Raw genomic sequence first — 21,219 nt, 5'->3', positions numbered from 1 at the left:
CTTGTTTGTGGTAATAGTCAGCTGGGTGTACCTTTGCTTTCACAATTGAATTAATCATTTATTATAAACTACATGACAACTTCCTCTCCAGCCAGTTCCTGGTCCTGTGGACGGGCTCCACCGTCTTGACGTGCAACTGTTGATTTAAGACCTTGTTCTGGTCTGCAGCCTCGGTGAGCTCAGCGCTGTGGCACCGGCTCTCCATCTGCCTCAGGTTCTGGATGGAGTGGCCCTCAGCTCGCAGCAGACCTCCAGAGCAGAGCAAGGACTAGTCTCCAGCTGCAGTCCAAGATGGTGGTGCTGGAGTCTGTCCAGCTGCTGGACGACAGATACAAAACAGTTAGATGACACTGAGGACCACCACAACAGCTACTTGGAAAAAAAAGTTAGAAAATGCACTCGGGCATGTGTAAAAGTGTGTAAAATAAGACAAAGAAGAGCGTCAGGTGAATATGCAGAGGGATGGCAAAAGCGACTATTGTGCCTTCTTCTTCTTTAATCAGGAATTGTGATTACCTGCAAGGCTACAAGAAGGGCATGTTTAAAACACTGTAGGCATGCTGATGCAGCCAGTATTTTTCTAGTGTTTTTTAGCTTTATTTCAAATTGCAAAGCGAGGTCTGAAACTTGTTTGCACCATTTTCATGGCTGTTTGCCGCCTGCAGTGTCTATAGGAACAGACCGCCAAAGGATGTGCAAACACACACATGCATACACCATCGCTGCACTTACCATGGCAAATGCATTATTAATGATTAATGATCACAATGAAAATACACACGCATCCCCGTCTCACTCACAGGTGCTGCACAGAGATAAACATGACACGAATAAAAGATGTTTTTCTTTGGCAGCGTTTTTGTTTTTTTCTTCCTCCTTTCAGCTGGTTTATTTATCTTGAGTCCACTGGAACGGCCAATTTTTTGGATCCCTGGCAATGTTCCCAACACCGAATTTCAGTCTGTAGCAGTCTGTAAATAAATAATTACTCTAGTTACATATGTTGCTCACGTCAGCTGGGCTTTGTTCTCTGACACGCTTGTGAGAATTAAGGGTAATAGATTCAAAAGCACAAGTGTTGCTCAGCCAGGGTGTCTACAACCTAGAGAGAGAGGACAGACAAAGAGAAAGGCTAGACTATAGGAGTGTTTGAATAACCCAACAACACTAACACGGAGGTTAATCAGTTTCCACTGCTCTTTGCAGTGTTTTTTAAATATGAAAGCAGCTCATCTCATCATTACGAACAGTATTCAGATTGTGTTGTGGCTACTTTGGCTACTAAACAGTCTCTTTCTGTTATATAATTGAGTACTGGAAGAGTGGTGTTACATTTTATTTGTAAATTGTACCCACAAGAAACCAGCATGGGGCAAAAGTTTCAGTCTGACGCTTTGAAATCTTGTTTTCAAGTGTTTGTATTTGCAATACTTGTGAGCTGATTTGGTGAAATGCACAGAGTGGCGCACAGCGTGTTTCTGTATTGTCCTGCGAGGGTGTGTTGGAAGTATTGAGGGTGTGAATGTGAAGTGAGCAGAATGCAGCTATTGTATTTTGGCTGCATTCTTCACAATGGTCACTCTGTCAAATCAGGCGCACAGCTCTGGCTTGACAGCCAGCAGAGGTCTGCGTGCCCCAGGCCCTCTGAGCCAGGCACTGAATCACTGGGCTGAGATCCTCTGGCAGCTTGTCAGCACAGCATAGTACTCCTGGACAGCCAGTGCTCTCATTGACTCACACTCGGTTTTACTTTCTCTGCTGCCTCTGTGGACTCGCATATCTCCAGCTTGGTTCCCTGTCAGGGCTTCTCTTGTTTCCAATGACGTACTGAGTTGGACAAACAGCATCCTGTGTCGGTATCGTGAACTTCACCCCAGCTGGAGGACAACAGCTGATTTCTGTTTTTTTTCCTCCTTTCAGACAGTAAACTGTACCTGTTCTAGTCAAGCACTTTTTAAAAGGCTAAGGTTTTTTAATAAACCTTATTAGGTTAGCATCTTTAAGGGTCTGCATGACTAGTATTTTGACACAAACGCAATTTTGTTAGTACAGCTACTTGACAATGCGATTGTATCCTCTCTCTACCTTACATGTTCATGAAGGCTGATGACACAGTACACCCTGCATCAGTACCTCATTGGGTCTCCATTGCAGTTGTTGAAAGTATATGTAGCTCTGTTTGAGTCTTTATGGATGGGAGAAATGATTAAATGGTTAAAGTCTTGTCTGATAATGTCACCTTACACATGAAACATGTAGTAACCACTACATCACATAGCTACTGATTTTATTGTAAGAAATTGATAAATAAATAGTTCTAACAATTCTTAGTTAAAGTATAAAGTCATAAACTTATGGGTTAAAATTTAATGGAGAAACAAAAAAATGATGGATAAACAATTGAAATAGTCAACTAAAGGTCACGTAACAGCTAGTTGATGGAAATGCATAAATCGTTAAAACACCTAAAGGTGATGCTTAAACTGTTGAATACTAATATATAGTTAAAATTAGCAAATAATTAGCTAAGAATTAATGACTAACGAGCTGAATAAACACATAAACGCATAAACAACAGAAGTAATGAACTGCAACAGCACTGAATAAACAGTTGACACGTTTTGCTAAAATAATGCACAGACAGTTAAAATAATAATAAGCTAAAGTCATGCACAAATAGCTGAACTATTAAAATAGCTAATAATTAACTAACAGTACAGTAGTGCTTAAGGAACTGAAGTAGTTAGCTAAAAGTCATAGCTAAACACTGATGAATAGTTTGACTGTAATGTAAAAACAGTTAAAGTCAGTAGAAAAAAGCAAAGGAACCAGAAGGGATTATGCAGCCAAGAGATGGCAGCTAGGATGAGCTAACGTACGCTTAGCTTCTTTTGTTTAAAACAGTGTTTTTCTTACTTCATAATTGCGCAGGTTCAGTGTCACACTTCCTTGGTTAACTTCTTAGACCTGGACCTACAATTTAGGCTTAGACAAGGCTTTAAAAAAAACTGGTGAGGGCTGCTTTAGGTTCTGCTGAGACTTCCGTATGAAACCAAGGAACCAGTGTCCTTGCTCTTGTTTCTTGTGCTCTGTCAATCCACCAGAGACGCTCCTGAGGTGGCAATTAACATCCTTTTGCATTTACTTTACTGTGCAGTGCTGCTTCTTCGAACACCACTCTTGAAATCATAGTGTCAGCCATTCAGGGCGCTGTGGGAGCTGAACAATAGGAAACATTTGTGATCCCCTGAGACAAAGAGAGTGCTTATGCTTGCTTACACTCGGACGGCACAATAACAGCTGTGTTTTCTAAAGAAAGGGTGGGGGAGTTAGAATTTTGTTCATCTCTGCTGGGTGCCCTCTTCACTGTAATAAAACAAGTGAGAGTTGTAATTGCTTTGTTTGACACCTTTCACTAGCTTGATGTTGATGTGTAGTTAGGAGTCACAGGGGATGCTGTGTTTTTGAAAACTTGGTCCTTTGGTGGCGTTTGGGATTTGTACAGTAAAAAAGAAGCACAAGAATGTGATAACGTGAGAGCTGGGAGGGATAAAGAACAAGGTACACTTACAAGTGGGCTGACTGCTGGTCACCCAGGCTTGTAGCTTACATCAGATGTCATGTATTGAGTGAACCACGGGCACTTAGTTAAGCAGTAAGCAGGCAGGAAGGGTTATGGGCCCCTGGAGGCTTTTGCTGACAACCTGAGCTATTACTGCAATTGAACAGTGGTGACCATAGTGTGTGTTCATCTCCAACCCTACGCAGTCTCTCTGCACTCCTCGCGGTAAGTTCAGGGAGAGCAGGTAGAGGTTTCTGCGTTTTAATCAAAGCCCCTGCTTACTGCACATCCTGTGGGCAAAGATTGTAAATCTCCACTTTCATTCCAATTTCAATTTTTTTAATTTCATTTTTCTTTTCTTTCTCCTCGACCCTCATTAGCAGCAACCTTGACCCTATCCTGAGCAGTGTGGGCAACACTGCAGCTGCCGCTTGATCGTTGCCCACTTAACAGGACAAAAAACCAAAAAACCTGCTGAATCATTTAACACAAGCAGATTTTTATTACTTAAAACTCATTCATGTGCTAAATAAATACTTGTCTTTTTTTGTGCTGAAATCTTGCTCAAATACGCAAACGGCACACATCATAACGATGACTCACCGCACAATGAAAATACAGGACTCAAATCCCCCCAATCCAAAAACTGTGACCCTCTGTGGATTATCGCACAAACCCTGCACAGATTTGTAATGCATTTCATCTCCTGGCATTGTTTTCTTCAACTGCATCCTCTATTTTCTGCGTTATTATTTTGTGTTTGGGGTTGCGATTGGGCCACTGACAGTAGAGCGATGTTATAAATGCCAAGGTCAGAGGTTGGAGTCGTGTAATTCATCATTTTCGTCTTCTGTGATTGAACGAATACTGGAGCACTCTTACACGATAGTACACTGTCCCGAACCTTATCGTTTTCCTCGCCTCAGGTTTTTTCTATTTCTTTTTATCATCCTTCTCCCCCCAGTTTCCCTCATGTAGCTATCACTCCAAACGCCCTTTCTCCTTGGTTTACTTCACCTTTTTTATCTCTCTATGTATCCACTATATCAAATCTTTGTCTCCCCCCCTCTGTTTCCCCATTCTATAACTTTTTCTCTCACCTTCATCTCGCTTGGTTTCCCTCCTTGTGCACTGCTCTTTGTTTCTTTCATCTGGCTCCATCCTCTTCATCTACCCACGTCTGTCTAGGCGTCACCATTTTCTCTCTGGGCTCTCTGTAACTTCCAGCTGATAATTAGCCAGGCGGTACAAACTGCCTTAGCTTTGTTTGTGGCCCCGGGGTCGACAGGACATCCCCATCTAACACAACGTGACTTACATAAGCAGCCGAGTCAAAGCGACGACACTGACCTCAGAGGGACCCGGGAGGCAGGAAGGCTGACTCAAGATTGAGCGATGGAACGAGATGGAGACGGAAAACGACAGAGACAGTTCTTCACTTAAGTCGTGCAACTGATGACCTGAGCATCTGTAGTGTCAGAACTCGTTGTGCAATAGCTCTCATATACTGTATTTCTCAATAAAACAGTCTATGATACATATATATATATATATATATATGTATATATATATATATATATATATGTATTTCTCAATAAAACAGTCTATGATACATATATATATATATATATATATATATATATATATATATATATACATATATATACATATATATATATATATATATATATATATATGTATATATATATATATACATATATATATATATATATATATATATATATATATATATATATATGTATATATATATATACATACATACATACTGGGACAACTTACTACAGTCAATATTTTTTACTTTGTGACTGCCTAGTCTGTGAAAAGTTCCACATAAATAAACCTTTACTTGTTTACTAATAACCTTCTGGGTACTAAGGATCAGGTACGATGAGGTGACAGAGATCTGGTGTAAATGTAGTCGCATTAATATTACATATACAGTCAATAATTCCACTTTACTCACATATGATGTCAAAACGTGCTACACACATTTTTTTAACACTCCTCTGAGCTTCAAGTCTTTTTTGGTAAGAAAAGAAAAAGAGGTCAGTGAGTCAGTGAGTGCTGATGCGGTCAGTGAGTTATTAATATGATTTATGAAGTCAGAAATGATGCCAGTTAGTGTGGGTAAATCAAGCAAGCACGTGTACAGCTACACTAAGATCAAAATCTCTTCACAGACCACCATCACATTTGTGTGCTGTAACTCTACCGGCTATTTTCATAGAATTAATTTGATTTTTTCATTTTTTTTTAGACTTAATTGTTCACTCTTACCCTTCTGCTTCCGCTGCTATCCCAGGAAACAACTCGGGCGGGGGGTGGAAGATCTTCAGCTGCAGAGCTGGCTCGCCCGATTTCCTCCTCAAATAATTCCTGAATCACTTAGCTGTATCTCTCTCCTCTTTATCTCCTTTCTTTCTCTCTGCCTCTCTTTATTTGCTATAAACCACATCTTCAGACACTTGTTCAATATTACAAGCTTGCATAAATTTTGCCTCAATTTCTACACTTCTCTAACTTTTACAAGCCATCTATTTTCATTGGACGACTTGGACTGAAACCCGAAGCTGTTTCAGCGAAAACCTGGGTATTAACGCAAGAGCTTTCCATCACGCCTATAAAGACCTGCTGACATTTATACAGTCAAATATCATTCATGAGGTCCCGATTAATCCGTTTCTCTGTTGTAGCCTTGTCCGTAAATTCCTAAGTATCGCACTGTACCTGCGATGAAGAGATATAAATCTCAGTCTCTGTATCTGCTGAAGCGTTATTCATGTGACAGATTTGCAACAGATAAGTGCCTCACTTTCGTAGGAACACCAATGAATAAGTGATGCTTATCCCCACTGAGTCTTGTTGCGATAAGGGGGGAGAAGAAAAAAAAAGCAAAGGTAAAACTGAAGAGAGATGGCAGCTTGGAGAGTGCAAAAGAAACCCCCCTCAAAACACATTAAATCCTTTTTGTTTTTTTCTTCCAGCCATTTTCTTCCACTAATCCAGGTTAGCATCGCAGGACGAGAGGCAGGGCACACCCTGGCCAGTCTGTCGCAGGGTTAACACAGACAGACAAGCTCAATTTAGAGTCACGAGTTGGCCTAACCCCATCTTTGTCTTTGGACTGTGGGAAGAAGCCAGAGTATCCAGAGCATACCCTTTTTGCTGCGAGGTGATGGTGCTCACCCCATATTTTTTTGTTTTTGACCAGTTTGACTCTAAACTCCAGCCGACCTTTGTCTAACTGCTATTACATTTTCATGCATAACGGTAAACCATAACTTTTTGTGTCTGACAGCTAGGAAAAAAAGCTTTCCTTTGAAGTTCAGCAATAACATATTGCAGCGTAAGACATCTCATTGGAATCAGGTTAATAGTTTCCCACAGACAGCCCGTGTATAGCCACAAATAATAGAAGACGTAGCAGTCTAACCCTAATTGTATGATGATGAGCTTCTTTATGGGTCAGATTCAAAACGCTGGCAGAACATCAGAGAAGAGGATGAGGAGGACTGGTTTTTGTTGTTGTTTTGGTTGCCAGTGACGTAAGTTGAGGAATAGGAGGCTTTCAATCCCAAATATCTCAGCTTTAATACAGCTAGGGTTGGGCTGGGGTTTGGCTGTTAGCCACAGAGAGTTTCTGAGTCGAGAGGTCAAGAACCCAGTGTAGTCTTCAGCTTACCGCAGCTAGAGACTAATTACAGTTCGCAGGGTTGCCTGTGCTCTTTGAAGTGCACTTGTATTTATTACACGTGTATGTGTACGAGCCTGTGTTTCTGTCTGAAGATGGACTGATTAGGAGCGCAGATGGTGGATTATCTGTGCTCATGCATAGACCCTTATATATGTATGGATGCATATTGTAAGACACAGTCAGCTTTTCCCCTGTAGGGCTGCTGCTTATTTAAACATGACTGTACAAACTTTCAAAACTTGGCCTTATTTTGAGGGAACCTCTCTGGCACTAGAACAGGTGGACCATGACAAGCCACAATAACCCGGGGCTGACAAAGTTTTCTCTTTTCTTTTTCTTTTCGAATTCGCTTGTTTTCGTTTACGTCCAACAGCACTGACAGAGCTGCTCTCTCCTTCACTCTCTCTTCGTGTTTCTAGGTAACGATTTGTTCCTGGTAGCCGTCCATGAGCTTGGTCACGCACTGGGCCTCGAACACTCCAACGACCCCACAGCTATCATGGCTCCTTTCTATCAGTACATGGACACGGATGACTTCAAACTACCAATGGATGACCTGCTAGGCATCCAGAAAATTTATGGTAAGCCTTCTTTTTTTCTTTTTTTTATTTAAATTCAGCAATTTGTTAAGCAAACGCAGGACACAGCCAAGTATTAGAGTTTATCAGTGTGGTCTGAGGAGTTAGTCTTCAGGCTTTAGCTGTCATACAAGCAAGCCAATAACATACTAAGCATTCATAGTCATCTTCCTGTGACATATCAAGTCAGTAGACCATGTAAGAGCTCAACTATAAGTACACTGCCCAACACACCTAACCATATGAAGCTGGCATAGCTAAAGTAAGTCATCTTCCTTCACCTGGAGCTCTTGTTTTCTGCGTTATTGTAACAAACTTTCACAGTTACAGAAATAAGATTAAGACCAAGATTCAAATTAAGGCTCAAATACTTAAATTGAATTCAATTAAGACCTACATTTCCGATCATACTTCATCATCAGAGCGCCTACAGCACGCATCCCTCATCGACACACATTTGGAGTTGACAGACGCTGATTGCACAGTGCTTTGTCTTCTCATAAAGCTGATATAGCTCTGGGGCGGCAGTGTGAAATTCAATTTGACGGCAAAGGATTTATGGAAGCACCCACAGAGTTTGCTTCTTCGGTTTTTTCACTCGTAGTTGAATTAGTAGATTGCAGTGACAAAAATCAGTTATCAGTCTGGATACTTGTAATGATAATTCAGACGAGGCTGGCTTGTGGAGGCGGAAGCCTTAATGTTTAAATGTGTTATCGGGAGTGCCGATGCTGTCGTCTCAACCTCAGCTTGACATCTAAGTTCGGAAACGACTCGTTGGCGAATGACAGCATCGTTCCTTACTGCTGTCGACACTGTACACCAGTCACACTCTGCTGAATGGCTGCATGCGCGCACACACATAGAACCTGCCATCTGCTTACATGGTCAGGGCACGTCCCTCTGGGAGTGACAGACCTGGGCAAGCGATCAAATCTCTCTTCATCCCTCTCGTGTTTTATTCCTCTGCATTGCCCCTCCCTCCCTCTCCTCTGTGTCGTACCAAGAGTTGAAGGGCAGGACGACTGATGACAGCTCTGCTCTCAGCTTCGTACCCCCCACCCCCCTCGCAGTAATTGGCCTCCATGTTTTTTTCCACATGCCAGTGCCGGTGCTAGATGTGGTACTAAACAGGAGAAGAGGTGGGAGGTACACAGCTTACATCGAGTACAAGGTGATGCACTTAAGGTTGAGTAGGAAAAAAGTGCGACTTGGTTCTGTGTGAAGGTGAAGCGGTATAAGGAGATGTGAAGGAAATGCGAGTGAATTGGCGTTCATTTACAGCTGTTGGCTTGCAGTCTGGGAGAGTCGGGCACAATCATACGAGGAACTGTGGGAAGCTAAGAGCTGCTGAGGATCAGTTGACCTCTAGAGTTTTTGGACGTTTTGGCTTTGCTGCTTCTGTTTATTCCTTCAACTCTTTGAACCGTAGTCACAAAAAACACTGTAAAGTGCATTCGATATGTATTGACTTATGTGAATAAAAAGTTTGGCAGCTTGAAACTGTAAAGAATGAAGTACAGATCACATTCAAACCTATAGATGTGGCATTTCTGTCATGTAATCTTTTTTTCTTCCTGGACAAATCCAAATGTTCCCACTGGGCTTTGAACTTAATGACTTCCTGCGTTCTCAGAGCCCACTTCCTTTTTACAGAAGCAGCAGAGCTCAGGCACCATGATGTCGATGACTGGGATGACAGAAACAAAAATCATTAATGTTATTCAGGCCATAATTGTATTGAAATTCAGCTGAAGCCCTCAAACAGTAAACATGATTTAAAAGTTGGGCTGGAGTTTATATTTTTAGGACCTTTTAAAGAAAACAAAATGAGCTAAATCTAATTTTACATAAATAACTAAAGGGTAAATCTGCCTTAAACTTCTAAATGGCCGGATGCCCAACAAGAGCTGCATTAAATTTTAAAAGTCTCACATGTCTTATCTTTTAGGCCTCGTTAAATCTTTGTTTGATATTTTTCCTTTAAACCATGACCATTAGCCTGTGTCATAATTCCATTATGAACAATAAAACACTCCAATATTGATATTCTCATTTTCTGTATATGTTCACTCTTTGCACATTTATATCTTTAACCACACTAGCATGCTAAAAACAGGCGTCAGCATATCCACATTGCTAGTTGGTATGTCCACATAGATTGGCTAACATATCAGTAGTGACCCTGGAGTCAGCTACAGCAATAACACTATCCTTTACTACTCCACCATGACTGTCACGTAATACTTCTGAAGTTTCTCTGTCACACAGGCCTCCTGTTTCTGCACTTACATCTCTTCACATCCTGCTAATGGCTTTAGTAGTAGGGATGAGAGGTCAGCAGCAGCTGAGGTAGTGGTCAGGGAATTGCAACATGAGAAGGTGAAACCATGATGCAAATCAAGCCAAATATCAATAGTATCGATACTCATGCTGGTATCAGTATCGGATCGATACTAGTGTGATAGGATTGATTTTTTTTTCTTTCTGTGCTCTAAATTCAGTATGTAGCCCACTAAAAATAAAATAAGTACCTCAAACATGCACTATGAAAAATGTCTGAACTTTTTGTGTTGAGTGTTTTACATAATACACAGTATTTATTTAAATCCAAACAGATCAGCAATATGAACGTGAACTACGAGTGGTTCATGAATGAATTCTGTGGTTATAAAGGCTCTCCAGCTCCTTTGTTCTTAGGCTGCATTGCTGGTTTTCATCTGTGTTCCACTAATATCTGTAAGTGTGGGAAGTTTGTCTCCCACTCCCACCCACAGAGTTCGCTGATTAGATTCCTGTTTCAAGTGCACAGATCGGTGGAATTAGCTGATTGGTCCAGCCAGTCACCACAGTACTGGTGTAACACGTGGGCCACCTGGACATCTCCAGTAAATTAACAACAGCCAGATGCTGAAATTACAGGGTGACCAAAAGAGCCAAAATCTGCCCCCAAAAAAAGCTGTGTTAATCTTTTCTTGTCGTCGGTTTACCACAATGTAGCTGCAAGTACACATTTGCCTGTTTGTTTACACGTCCATCTGACTGTGAATCTCCCCCATGCTTACATAACTTCAGAGTACTTTGGCTCCACTAATCTGGGATGTATTTCAGGGGATTAACTTCAGTCAGTGAATGGAATCACTCTCGTGTAGACCCGCTGATCAGTTTTGTGGACTGGGTGATGGCTTAATCCTGCGATTGTCTGGTTTGTCAACTACAGATGGATGACACATTAAAGGAAGAGCCAACGTAAAATGTCTAAGTAGCCACTATATGTTGCCAGGACAGCTTCAGTGGGCCTTGGCATTGATTCTGCAAGTCTGTGAACGTCTGCTGAAAGAATGGAAGGCCATTAAAATCATACATTTTATCTGATTAAGGTGAGGTCTTTCTGTCACGTTATGGGCTGAATATTGGTCTCTGTTGGCAGACTGTAGGGATGTACGGATCGAAACGTCTACCTGCAGAAAGCGTCTGCTGCCAGATAGAGGCTAGCGTGCCAAGTATGTGGTGTTATTGTTGGTCCAATCAGTCAGCAAAATTATAAGCACAAAGAGCTGACGTGAAATGAGCGTCTGTACTTTTAAGACTGCAATTTTCTATCTTTGGAAGTCTGCACGGGATCTCGTTAGCACAGGTTGAAAACAACTCTAGAAAGCTCTGCGCAGGCAAATACCTGCGCAAACGTGACACAGGCGCAGTACCATGGAACAAGCGTTAGTCTTGTCACAGTCTTGTCTTCCTCAGTCTGTCTGCACCTCATCCCCTTACAGTCACAGAGTGCGTTAATCATGCAGCGTCATGCGTTATTCATAGGCAACGCCCATTTGTTATTAGCCACTGCCTCAGTGTGCATAACTCCTTTCCCTTTATCACGTACAGTAATTCATGAATTTGGCATGAAATCACATGATCTACATTTATTAAACCTAATTCTGCTCTGATGTTTTTTTGTGTCTTTATAGCGTATGATATTATGCTTTGCTAAGCTGAATCTCTAAACTTGGCAGCGTTAACATCTACCCACTGATTTCTACCCACTGACCTCATCTTGTTTATCCGTGGACTCCTTTCTCTCTCATATCTTTGTTGAGTCCTCGTTGGCAGCCTTCATCACTTCTTACCTTTGTTTGTTTGTTGTTGTTTTTCCAAGTGGCACCACCAAACTTGGCTTGAACATTCGTTTCTCCTGCAAGATCAGAGTGCTGGTTAGCTTCAACTGGTGAAGTAATGAAAAAGCAAAACAACATGTTGCGGAGACGTATAAGATGTATTTCTCTGACTCCCCGCAGGGCCGCCCGATAAACTCCCCCAGCCCACCAAGCCTTTGCCAACGGCGCCCTCTCCTCGCTCCCATCCTCCTTCGGACCCTCGTAAACAAGACAGGCAGACGCAACTCCCAATGCTGCCTACGCGACCGTCGCAGCCCAATGCTAAACCCAACATCTGCGATGGAGGCTTCAACACCCTGGCCATACTGAGAAGGGAGATGTTCGTCTTCAAGGTAAAACAACAGCATGTGATATCACAACAAAGCTAGGGGCTCTTCACGTTTGGTTTGTTTCCAGCAATCTCAAGTTTTTAACCCAAGAGCTGTTTTTTTCTTTTACCAATAGCCTGGATCTCTTAGCTGTGTGGGAGCACAGAAATCATTGTTCCCAGTCCAAATCACCACTGAGCTAGAAGAGACTTCATCCCTGCACCATACGTCTGGGTGTAATACATAACTTGACTAGCTAATAACACCAACACAAGAACAACCTGGCCCTACAGTCCATCTCTGTTAGTCTTAATTAAGACCAACAGAGAAAAATTGTGATAAATATTTTATTAAATATATGAAAACACAATTAATAATAAATACATGAAAATACACTGGGAATCCTACTAACAAGAGGGCTCAATTTCAGACTGATAGCAGCCCGGCTCGGTCTTATGGTAGGATTCATGACAGGTCATAAGGTCAGTGTTAGCATGCTCAACAATCTCATTTTGCAGCACGAAATAACTGAAGTAGAAAACTTTATCTAATCGGATTAAACAGATATTGACAAAGTTTAGCTTTGAGGATATAATCTCCATTTGAAACAACAATATTGTAAATATGTATTATAAATCTGTGTAATATAAAATGTGTAATCGTTTAATACACAATAGTACATATAATAGGATCTAATATATACATGATTTTAAATTGATTGCATCCTGCTTGTTATCATCAGCTACTTTTTTGGTTTTGTTTTTTAAAGTTGGGTTGTAGTTACATGCAGAATAAATTGCTGTAAGTTTGGAGGATTATCTAAATATTATTACCTAAATAAGAGCTTTTTCTGTTATTCTGCTTCATGTTTGGCATGTGCATAGTGTGGAAAAACTTCACTTGATGGTAATATAAGTTATTTCACAGTTTCACAGTGCGGTTCTAGCTTGTGGAAATACTGTGGAACCTGTTCTGTTCTCTTGAAGCTGTTGCCTCTGTATTTTATCCCATTATTAAAGAGGCTATTATGTCTGAAGGAAGACTTCCTAGTTAACTTGGGGTCTATTGAACTAGAATTTACAAAGAAGGAAAGGCATGCAGTGCACAGTAGAATACAGTTTCTCCTTCTCTAGAGAAGCTCAGCTTGGTTTTCATTCCAGTACAAGAGAAAAAACACACATCTTTATCCTTGGTCTTAGCTTGTGAGAGCGAGACCTTGGCAACATGCAGTAAGGAACAGAGAAAAACCCTGGGGCTGCACAAAGCTGTCCTGTGTTCTCCACAGAAAGGAGAAAGAGTGCCTCTAATGCTTTATGTGAGTGTGACTGTATTTTCTGTGGATATAAGTAGACAGTATTCATTGGTTAAATAAGAGACTTGTGGAGCCAGAGTAAAACCAGTTTTCGTCCTCTCTGCACCCCTCGCTGCAACTTTCTTCTTGTTGACTCAAAAAATAAATTTTAAAAAAAAGGACTCGTGGAGCTGAAGCTGCTGCCTGTAAGGATATTTACCCAAAATTAGACTGGAAGCCCACACTGAGCCTGGTTTGGCTGTGGAAACAATACCTGCTTGTCACAGTAGTCTAGTCCAGCCTCTCTCTTTCACATGGTGCCTGCAGCAGCAGCTACTGTCAGCCTTCATTACTCCCAGGGCAACAGCCTGTCCTGATGGAGTGATGAGGATCATGGGATGTCTACAGAGCTCAGAGGTAGTGCTGAGATAAAAAAGATGTTCAGCAATCAGCCAAATGTTTTATGACTTTAGGAAGTGAAGGAGAAAGGCTCTAAATATCTGTCCCAGTGATCCCAGCGTCTGAAATTAAAATGTGGTTCACTGCTGCAGAAGTTTCCTGGTCTTAATTTATCACATTGGTCTTCTCAAGCATGACTTTGATATTGTTTATATCTAATCTGTTTAAATATCCAAGCATTGTTTTTTCTCAGTTGTTAAGGTTCAAAATTGGGGATGGAAACAAGAGAAAAAACCACAATAACAACACTGGTCCGGTCGGGTTGAGTCAAACGATGATTTTAATGAACACACGCTAATCTACATAATAATTCACAATCTTTAATTCGGGGTATAACATGGCATAAAATAACACTACAATCCAACACAGTCTACATGAATATTTCGGGGTTTTTTTTAAATTTATGGCTACCTATATATTTACCTTTGCCAAAGAGGTTATGTGATTGGTTTAGTTTGTTTGCAGGATTCAGGATTATTGAAAAATTATTATTCAGAAACAACAGTTTTGCAGAGGTGGGGCTTGACCCACAGACTATATTTATTTATTACAATTAAATATCAATTAAAATGGGAAAAAAACAGTGAGGTGAGAAATCATCCTTATATTCACAAGAAGGTTTCAGACACAAACCTGGATTCTTCTGGATCAAGAGACTCTATTGATGCTCGGTGTTGAGTGAATTTTCAGCCTTGGTGGAAGGATGCTGTGTATGTGCTCCGCTGCTTTACTGTGAGGACCTAAAACAAGGGATGTCATGATTTTATTGTTATGAGCCAACCATTTCATATAACTCACACCTTACAATTGTAGGATATTGTTGATCTCAGCACTGTGCTGAAGATGTGTAAAGCACAAAAGAATCTGCTTCTAGAGGCTGTTTAAAATTAGACACTAGTATGTTTAAAAGGCAGGGGTCAGTGTAAATATTGGAAAGATGTATTTCTGTAAAAGGGGTAAACGTCCTTGGCAGTTGTGATGAGGACACACGATAGCTCCGAACATTGTGAATGAATTCTGCTAGAACTTTGTAGGGGTGTAGAGGGGGTCATGCTAAAATTTGGCTTCCATCCACCGACATCTTCAAGCTCATCCTCACGATTTATTGGTGGAAAACTGACAAAAAGGCTCGTAACTTAGAAAGTACGATTCTTAGTGTGGTGTATATTGTCAGCATATAGTAAGTACTGTTGACAGATTTAAAATAGCATGTCACATTTGACCTCTGACATCTCCTTTAAAGCCAATAGATTAATCTGAAGGTCAAAGTGATAATAATGCTATTTGGAACTATTGAAACCTGCCATTGTTTGCATTGACAACATACAGGTGATGATCTATGCTGATTCTAAATGCCATGTCACCTTGGACCTCTGACCTCTTCTTCAAGGTCAAATAAGGTCAAACTTTTGTAAAAATGGCTTTTATCTTTAAATGAGGCTAAAATTTTACTGCCTTTGTTTATGCTGGCAACATTTAGGAAATGATATTGTCGATGCCTTCTGCTAAGGTGATCCCAAAATGTGTTATATCTTTAAAGTATCGTCAAGAGAAGGAGAATGAGCTTCCTAGTTATATAGATAATAATAACAATAAGCTGAAGTTAATAATGTCCAGTTATTTATAAATGAATACCTGTTATAAAAGGCTGTAAGTGTAATAAGCTAAAGTTTTAGCCTAAACCCTTTGCTCAGTAATTTTTTGTATTGATTTCATTTTTGTGTATTGCTAGGATTTATTTACTTATATTTACACTTTCAAAATAAAAGAATCATTTTTATTATTGTATGTTCCAATAGTTCTCCAGGATGCAATGGACCTGCAGAGATGTGATGGTTTGTGGGGAGAGAGCCCATTTTAGCAAACAGATATTAAAACGATAAGGAGCATTTTGATGAAGTCATATTTCAGCTGTTTCTTTTGTGTCGCACTTGCTGCTCATCTGTACACTGCAGCCTTGTTTTGTTACGCATCATTTGGCTTAGTCCCGTCACTTTTCTATTAAGCACTGTATTATCAATTGTTTCATAATTCACAAACTCTGTAACATAAAGCTGTGATGTATGATAGCTTATGTGCACAGTGCTTGAAAAACAACCCGTATGCAAAAGACATCATGTTTGCAATTTGTCTTAGTTAATGATAGTGTGATAAATAAGCAGGGGAACCTGTAATTGCTCGGCTTAAGTGGGCATCCACTTATGTTAAATTGGCATGGTGCTTCCATTATTTTGTTGGCTTTCAGCGTTTCGCTGGCACCGCCTCACATTTTCCTAAACATCCCGGGGAGCGAAGGGGAAAGATTTGCAGAACACATGTAAGCGTAGCTGTAAATCCACTGTGTTCACATCGTTAAGACCACCAGCAATATCAGAGTCATGATGATTTGTTCTCCCCTTAGAGTAATCTGCGTCTCAGCCCGTGAATCAAGTGTGTTTAGTGAAGTGAAATGAATAAGGGAGCACGGGTTTGACTTGGATTCCATCTCCAAGTGTGCTTTTCTGGAGGAGCAGGTGGTCCTAATATTTCTTGATTCTCAGTGAGTATTTTGCCAACTTTCTGCGAGCAGACTGACGTATCGTGTTAACGCCTCTTTCCTCCTGGTAGATGAAGCTGCCCAACTGTAAAACAGTTTATCTGGAATCATAATTAGAGATGTTTGGATTACTCCGGACTCTGATAAATTCCCTTCAGAACCAGCCAATGTACACGCACGAGTTTACAGACTGGCTGCAGCGATGGCTCGCTGAGTTTTCAGGGGGTTTTTAACTTCACAAGGCTGATTTGTTCTTTACTTGATTGTTCGATTGATTCCTTGCTTGGTTACTTTGCTCTGCGGGTCCATTTGGCCCCGCATAACTGGGTTGTATTCACCATCCCAGCTTGATTGTTTTGGAAAACCAAAGGCCAGTCGATGCCAAGTCATTATAGCAGAGATCTCAGCCCCTGACAGGTGGTCCAGCAATGTAAAGTAGGGAGCTTTAAAGTGAAGGTGATCTGGTGAAATTCACTGGGAGCAGTGGGGTTTTCAGTGCAATTTCATTGTTGATATGCATCATAGTAGGCTTTTGCAGCTCATTGTTAGAGCAATTCAGAGCTTGGATTTCTTTTCACATGGACCCGCTGCTCTGCAAAAGGAAAAATAGGCTGCAGGAAAAAGTATTGTTGTATTTAAAATGATCATTCAGGGCAGAACTCTGATGAGGATGTATGTCGAAACTTTGGATATCGCAAGTATTCTGTTTTAAAACATATAGGAGGCTACAGGTTTGTATACGGAACATCTCTTATCAAACCAGGATATTTGGATGATTGCTGTCGGATACTCATCAAATATTTTTGCTGTTCTAGACCTTCAGATGCTCACAGAACAGGTATTCTTAACGAGTGGCACTAAAACAGCAGCAGAAAACAGTGAATCAAGAGCGACAACGTTGCCGTGCAGAGACAGAGGTTTCTGTTTTTAGAAAATATTCACATGTTCCACCTGTGAATTTAAAACGGAGAGCAGATTATCAAAGACTCGCTGGGAAAAATGTTCCACTTTCACGTAACGTTACAGATTCAGGATCGATGAGTAACATTCAGGGCTGAGACGCCCTGATTGTGGCTCTTTATGACGCAGAAGTCCTTGTTATAAAGAATGCTGGGATAGACTAGTCTTTCAAGCAGTGCTGAAAGATGTCTGATTTATACGGGTTAACATTAATCTGCACAGCCAGGCCAGGAGTCATGCTTGTTAAAGGTGGTTTTTTTACGGTGGCTCATTTTTCTTTCCTAGTGAGGTGACACGGGGTCACCCGGGGTTCACCGATGACTTCACAGATCCAGTGTCAACGGTAAATGCCCCGTAAAGCTACAAAGTTACTGTTGTTTTATGGTCGCAGCCACTTCAGGTTCAACTTTCTGTGAACCCGCAGGCCATATGCTCTCCCACCGGAGCTGGAAGCAGCACACACATTCATGTATATGCATGCGTACACTGGTGAAGAGTGCTTTCTCGGGCTTTAATTGCAACCAGTTTTTTCCCGCTGTACCGCAAACGTGCCCGCGTGTGACGCTTATGCTGTCTGACAACAAGCAGACCAAAAAAAAGTTTCCAGGAGTTCATTCAATTCCCATCAGGCTTGGATTGTAGTAAAATATGGATGGAGTCTCAGACATCATAATTAAAGTTTGGATTTGGGTTTATGGCTCACTGCTGTCTTGTCAGTTTTTAGAGGCAGAAAATCCAAACAGGGATTTGAGGATTTTAACTAAACATTCCCTACAACATGCTTTTCTTATAGCTGCAGTATTGCCTTTATGGAGCAAGAATTCAAAACAAGGATGCAAGGATTACAAAAAGGGAAATTACTGTGCTCATGCTTTTCTTTGTGCTATAAGGTTTCTTTTTTTCCCAAAGTAGTTTTTATCCCTAAAGCTAATTTTTTTTATTAAAGCTCACTGTTCAGTAAAACCTCTCTGTGAAAGCGGTGCTATAGAAATTGTTGTAGCTCTTGTTAGGTGATAGTTTAAATCTCCAAATTCATTTCACCCACTATGTCTCTGCTGTCGTTTAACAGTGACTCATTATGTTCGGACACTTGTAGCTGCATTACACGGACAGGATTAGAGCCTTTTGTTGTGCCCACATGCAGGTATACGTTTTTTCCCCTACAGGTCTATATATAAGCTTCCACCCAACACTCGACACACTAATGCTTTCATCTACTCTAGCTTCCATTATTGGTGCGTTGCCCGTTATATAGACATATAATAAATGGAAACTACCACCCCTCTCGCCCACTCACTGAGGGACACTTCCTTCCTTCGTGTGGACAGATATAGAGCAGGGGATTCTGCCGCGGGGCGCCTCGCTGTTCAGGATTGCCGATGCCGGAGCCACGCTCCTTGACTATGACATCCATTAATGAGAAAGCAGTTGCCAAATGGGCAGTAAGCTGTCGTGTCTTCTTAATATCTTTTTGAGCAGTGGAATGAAAAGCAAGAGAGAGAGAGAGTCCAAAAATAGCGCGCGTCTGGAGTGGATTTTTAATGCCACCAATTCAGTTTTTGGACAATTGTAAGACTTCTTTTTCAGGTGTCCTGAGAATTCAAAGAGAAAGAGAGATGAAAAGCTGAACACCACTCTCGTGTCTAATTTTAATCTAAAGCCTCTGGGTGATTAGCTTAGCTTAGTTTAACTGAGCAGAAAGATGAGAAGCAGGGGGGAAGCAGCCAGCTTGGGCATGCTCAAAGGTAACAAACCCCCTACCAGCACCTCTGAATTTCACTTAATAATGTGTTATGTGTTATCATTTGTTTTAATCTGTACCCACATTCCAGTTTGAAATGTGCCGGCCGCTTGCCCATTTTCTAATCTTTATGTTAAGCTAAGCTAACTCTCTGATCCTTTTCTCTTACCATATGTTTAATGTCCTCCTGTGAGATTGGTACCTAAGTGCTTCAGAGCAGGAATGTCAAACTTATTTTATATCAAGGGGCCACGTACAGCCCACTTTGATCTCAGGTTGGACAAGAGGAGTGAAACTTGACTTTCTGTCAACCTACAGACATTTAACTACTAATTTAATCCCTGTGATATCTTAATATAAGATGAAGAAGTGTAATTTTAACAGCACATCTCAGCTTTTTTGCATAAAATTATAGAAAAAGTTCTGCTCACTAAGCAGAAAGTCATTCTGTGGTTTATCTATTCTATCTTTGGTGTAGCAAATACAGGTACAAATTTATGCCATCCATCGTATTTTCCATTATAGCCATTGCTCGGCCAATTCTAGTCCCTGGGCCTTATGTTTGACACCCCTGCTTTTTAGCCTTTTTAGCAGCGGCAAATTTCCCCATGATGACATAGTTTTTCCCGAAACATAAACACACCTAGTTAAAATAAACAGTTGCAATTGTTGTTTCCCATGAAATCACTTTTTGTTCTCTAAAAAATACGACTGAAGTTTATTTCAGAGTATAAAATTGCAGAAACTGATAACACAGCCAGTCATTTTGGCAGTTTGATGCCGGAGCTGCTAAACACCGTTCTGCACTCTTGACTTTGGGGATGGAGGCTTACATCGTGCACAGAGCGCCACGCTGACATTTATTGGATTGGAAAATGTCCCCACAAAGATGAACTGTAAAGCTGGCGTATTAGAATTAAAATCTAACGGAAAGAAAGAGCTGCAGGTTGAGAAGTGAAAGCTGCCGTGTTTTGTTGCGCTGATGAAGGTCGCGCTTCATTATTTACAGCAGTTACAGTTACGTCCCTGCAGTCTTGCTTCTTGGCATGAAACAGCTTTTATTTGTCACTAGCAGGTTGCCCTGCAGCGAGATGGAAACCTCCCCATTTCCATTTCCATGTAGAAGGCGTACAAAATGCATCAGCGCACATGTATTTAAGAAAAATCTTCTAGAGTTCAGTTCCTCAGCGAACAGAGTAGACTTCAGCAGATAGATAACTGTGACCTTAATCCTCATCCGTCTGAAATATTTGCACCCGTGCTCTGCTGACGACTCAAGCCGAGTGCGTGCGTCATGTTAGACGAGTGAGAGGTCAACGCGGCTGTCATCCAGATATCACTGCCTGTCATATTCTCACCTCTTCTCTCAGCACATAAACACAAAAGGCGGCAGCAGATGCTTACCCGGGGCTGACGTGGGTGTCGAGGTTTTTAGGTTTAACCTCATTTTTACACAACAAATTCAAAAAAGCGTTGATCTCTCGGAATAGCTTCATTGTCTCCACTTGTTGTTCTTTGCTAATAACAGGGCGGTCTACTTGCTCTTTTGTCCTTTGCAGAAAGATTTCACGCCGGTTCTTTTCATTTTCATTGATTGATAAGTATTTATGCAGTGTTCAACGATTTGAGTCACTTCTTAAATGTGCCGTGTTCTTGTTTTTCATTCCTGTGTTGGCGCTTTACGTCGGGGCAAAGTCTGTAAGTCATCAGCCTCGAACTTTCTAAGAGTCTGATTGAGTCATGTACCCAGCATGCCGCTGTGAAGGGTCGGCATGTGAACGCGTAGTGTAATTCACACCAGTGTGTTTCAGCTCGGCTCACAAAGATTAGTGATGCTGAGTTGTTTTGAATCTCTGTAATCGTTTTTTTGCCCCTCGCTTTCTAATCGTCTCGTGTC

At 41.1% G+C, this 21,219-nt stretch overlaps 1 protein-coding gene across 2 annotated transcripts in view; it reads left to right on the top strand.

The window, feature by feature from the left end:
• Window positions 1–21,219, top strand: part of mmp16a (matrix metallopeptidase 16a (membrane-inserted)) — a 75,449-nt gene that overhangs the window by 40,883 nt on the left and 13,347 nt on the right. For both annotated transcript variants that reach the window (XM_086307024.1, XM_086307022.1), the window contains 2 exons: window positions 7,697–7,858; window positions 12,148–12,359. In XM_086307024.1, coding sequence (XP_086163150.1) covers window positions 7,697–7,858; window positions 12,148–12,359 — 374 coding nt within the window. The remainder of the gene's footprint in view (window positions 1–7,696; window positions 7,859–12,147; window positions 12,360–21,219) is intronic.

Source organism: Aulonocara sp. 'chitande type north' Nkhata Bay, linkage group LG9 (assembly GCF_057382095.1).
Source record: "Aulonocara sp. 'chitande type north' Nkhata Bay isolate Kocher_YH1m ecotype deep benthic linkage group LG9, A_spYH_male_GT1.1, whole genome shotgun sequence".
NCBI lineage: Eukaryota > Metazoa > Chordata > Actinopteri > Cichliformes > Cichlidae > Aulonocara > Aulonocara sp. 'chitande type north' Nkhata Bay.
The sequence above is the reverse complement of the archived record's forward strand: the minus strand, read 5'-3'. Positions and strand labels throughout refer to the sequence as shown.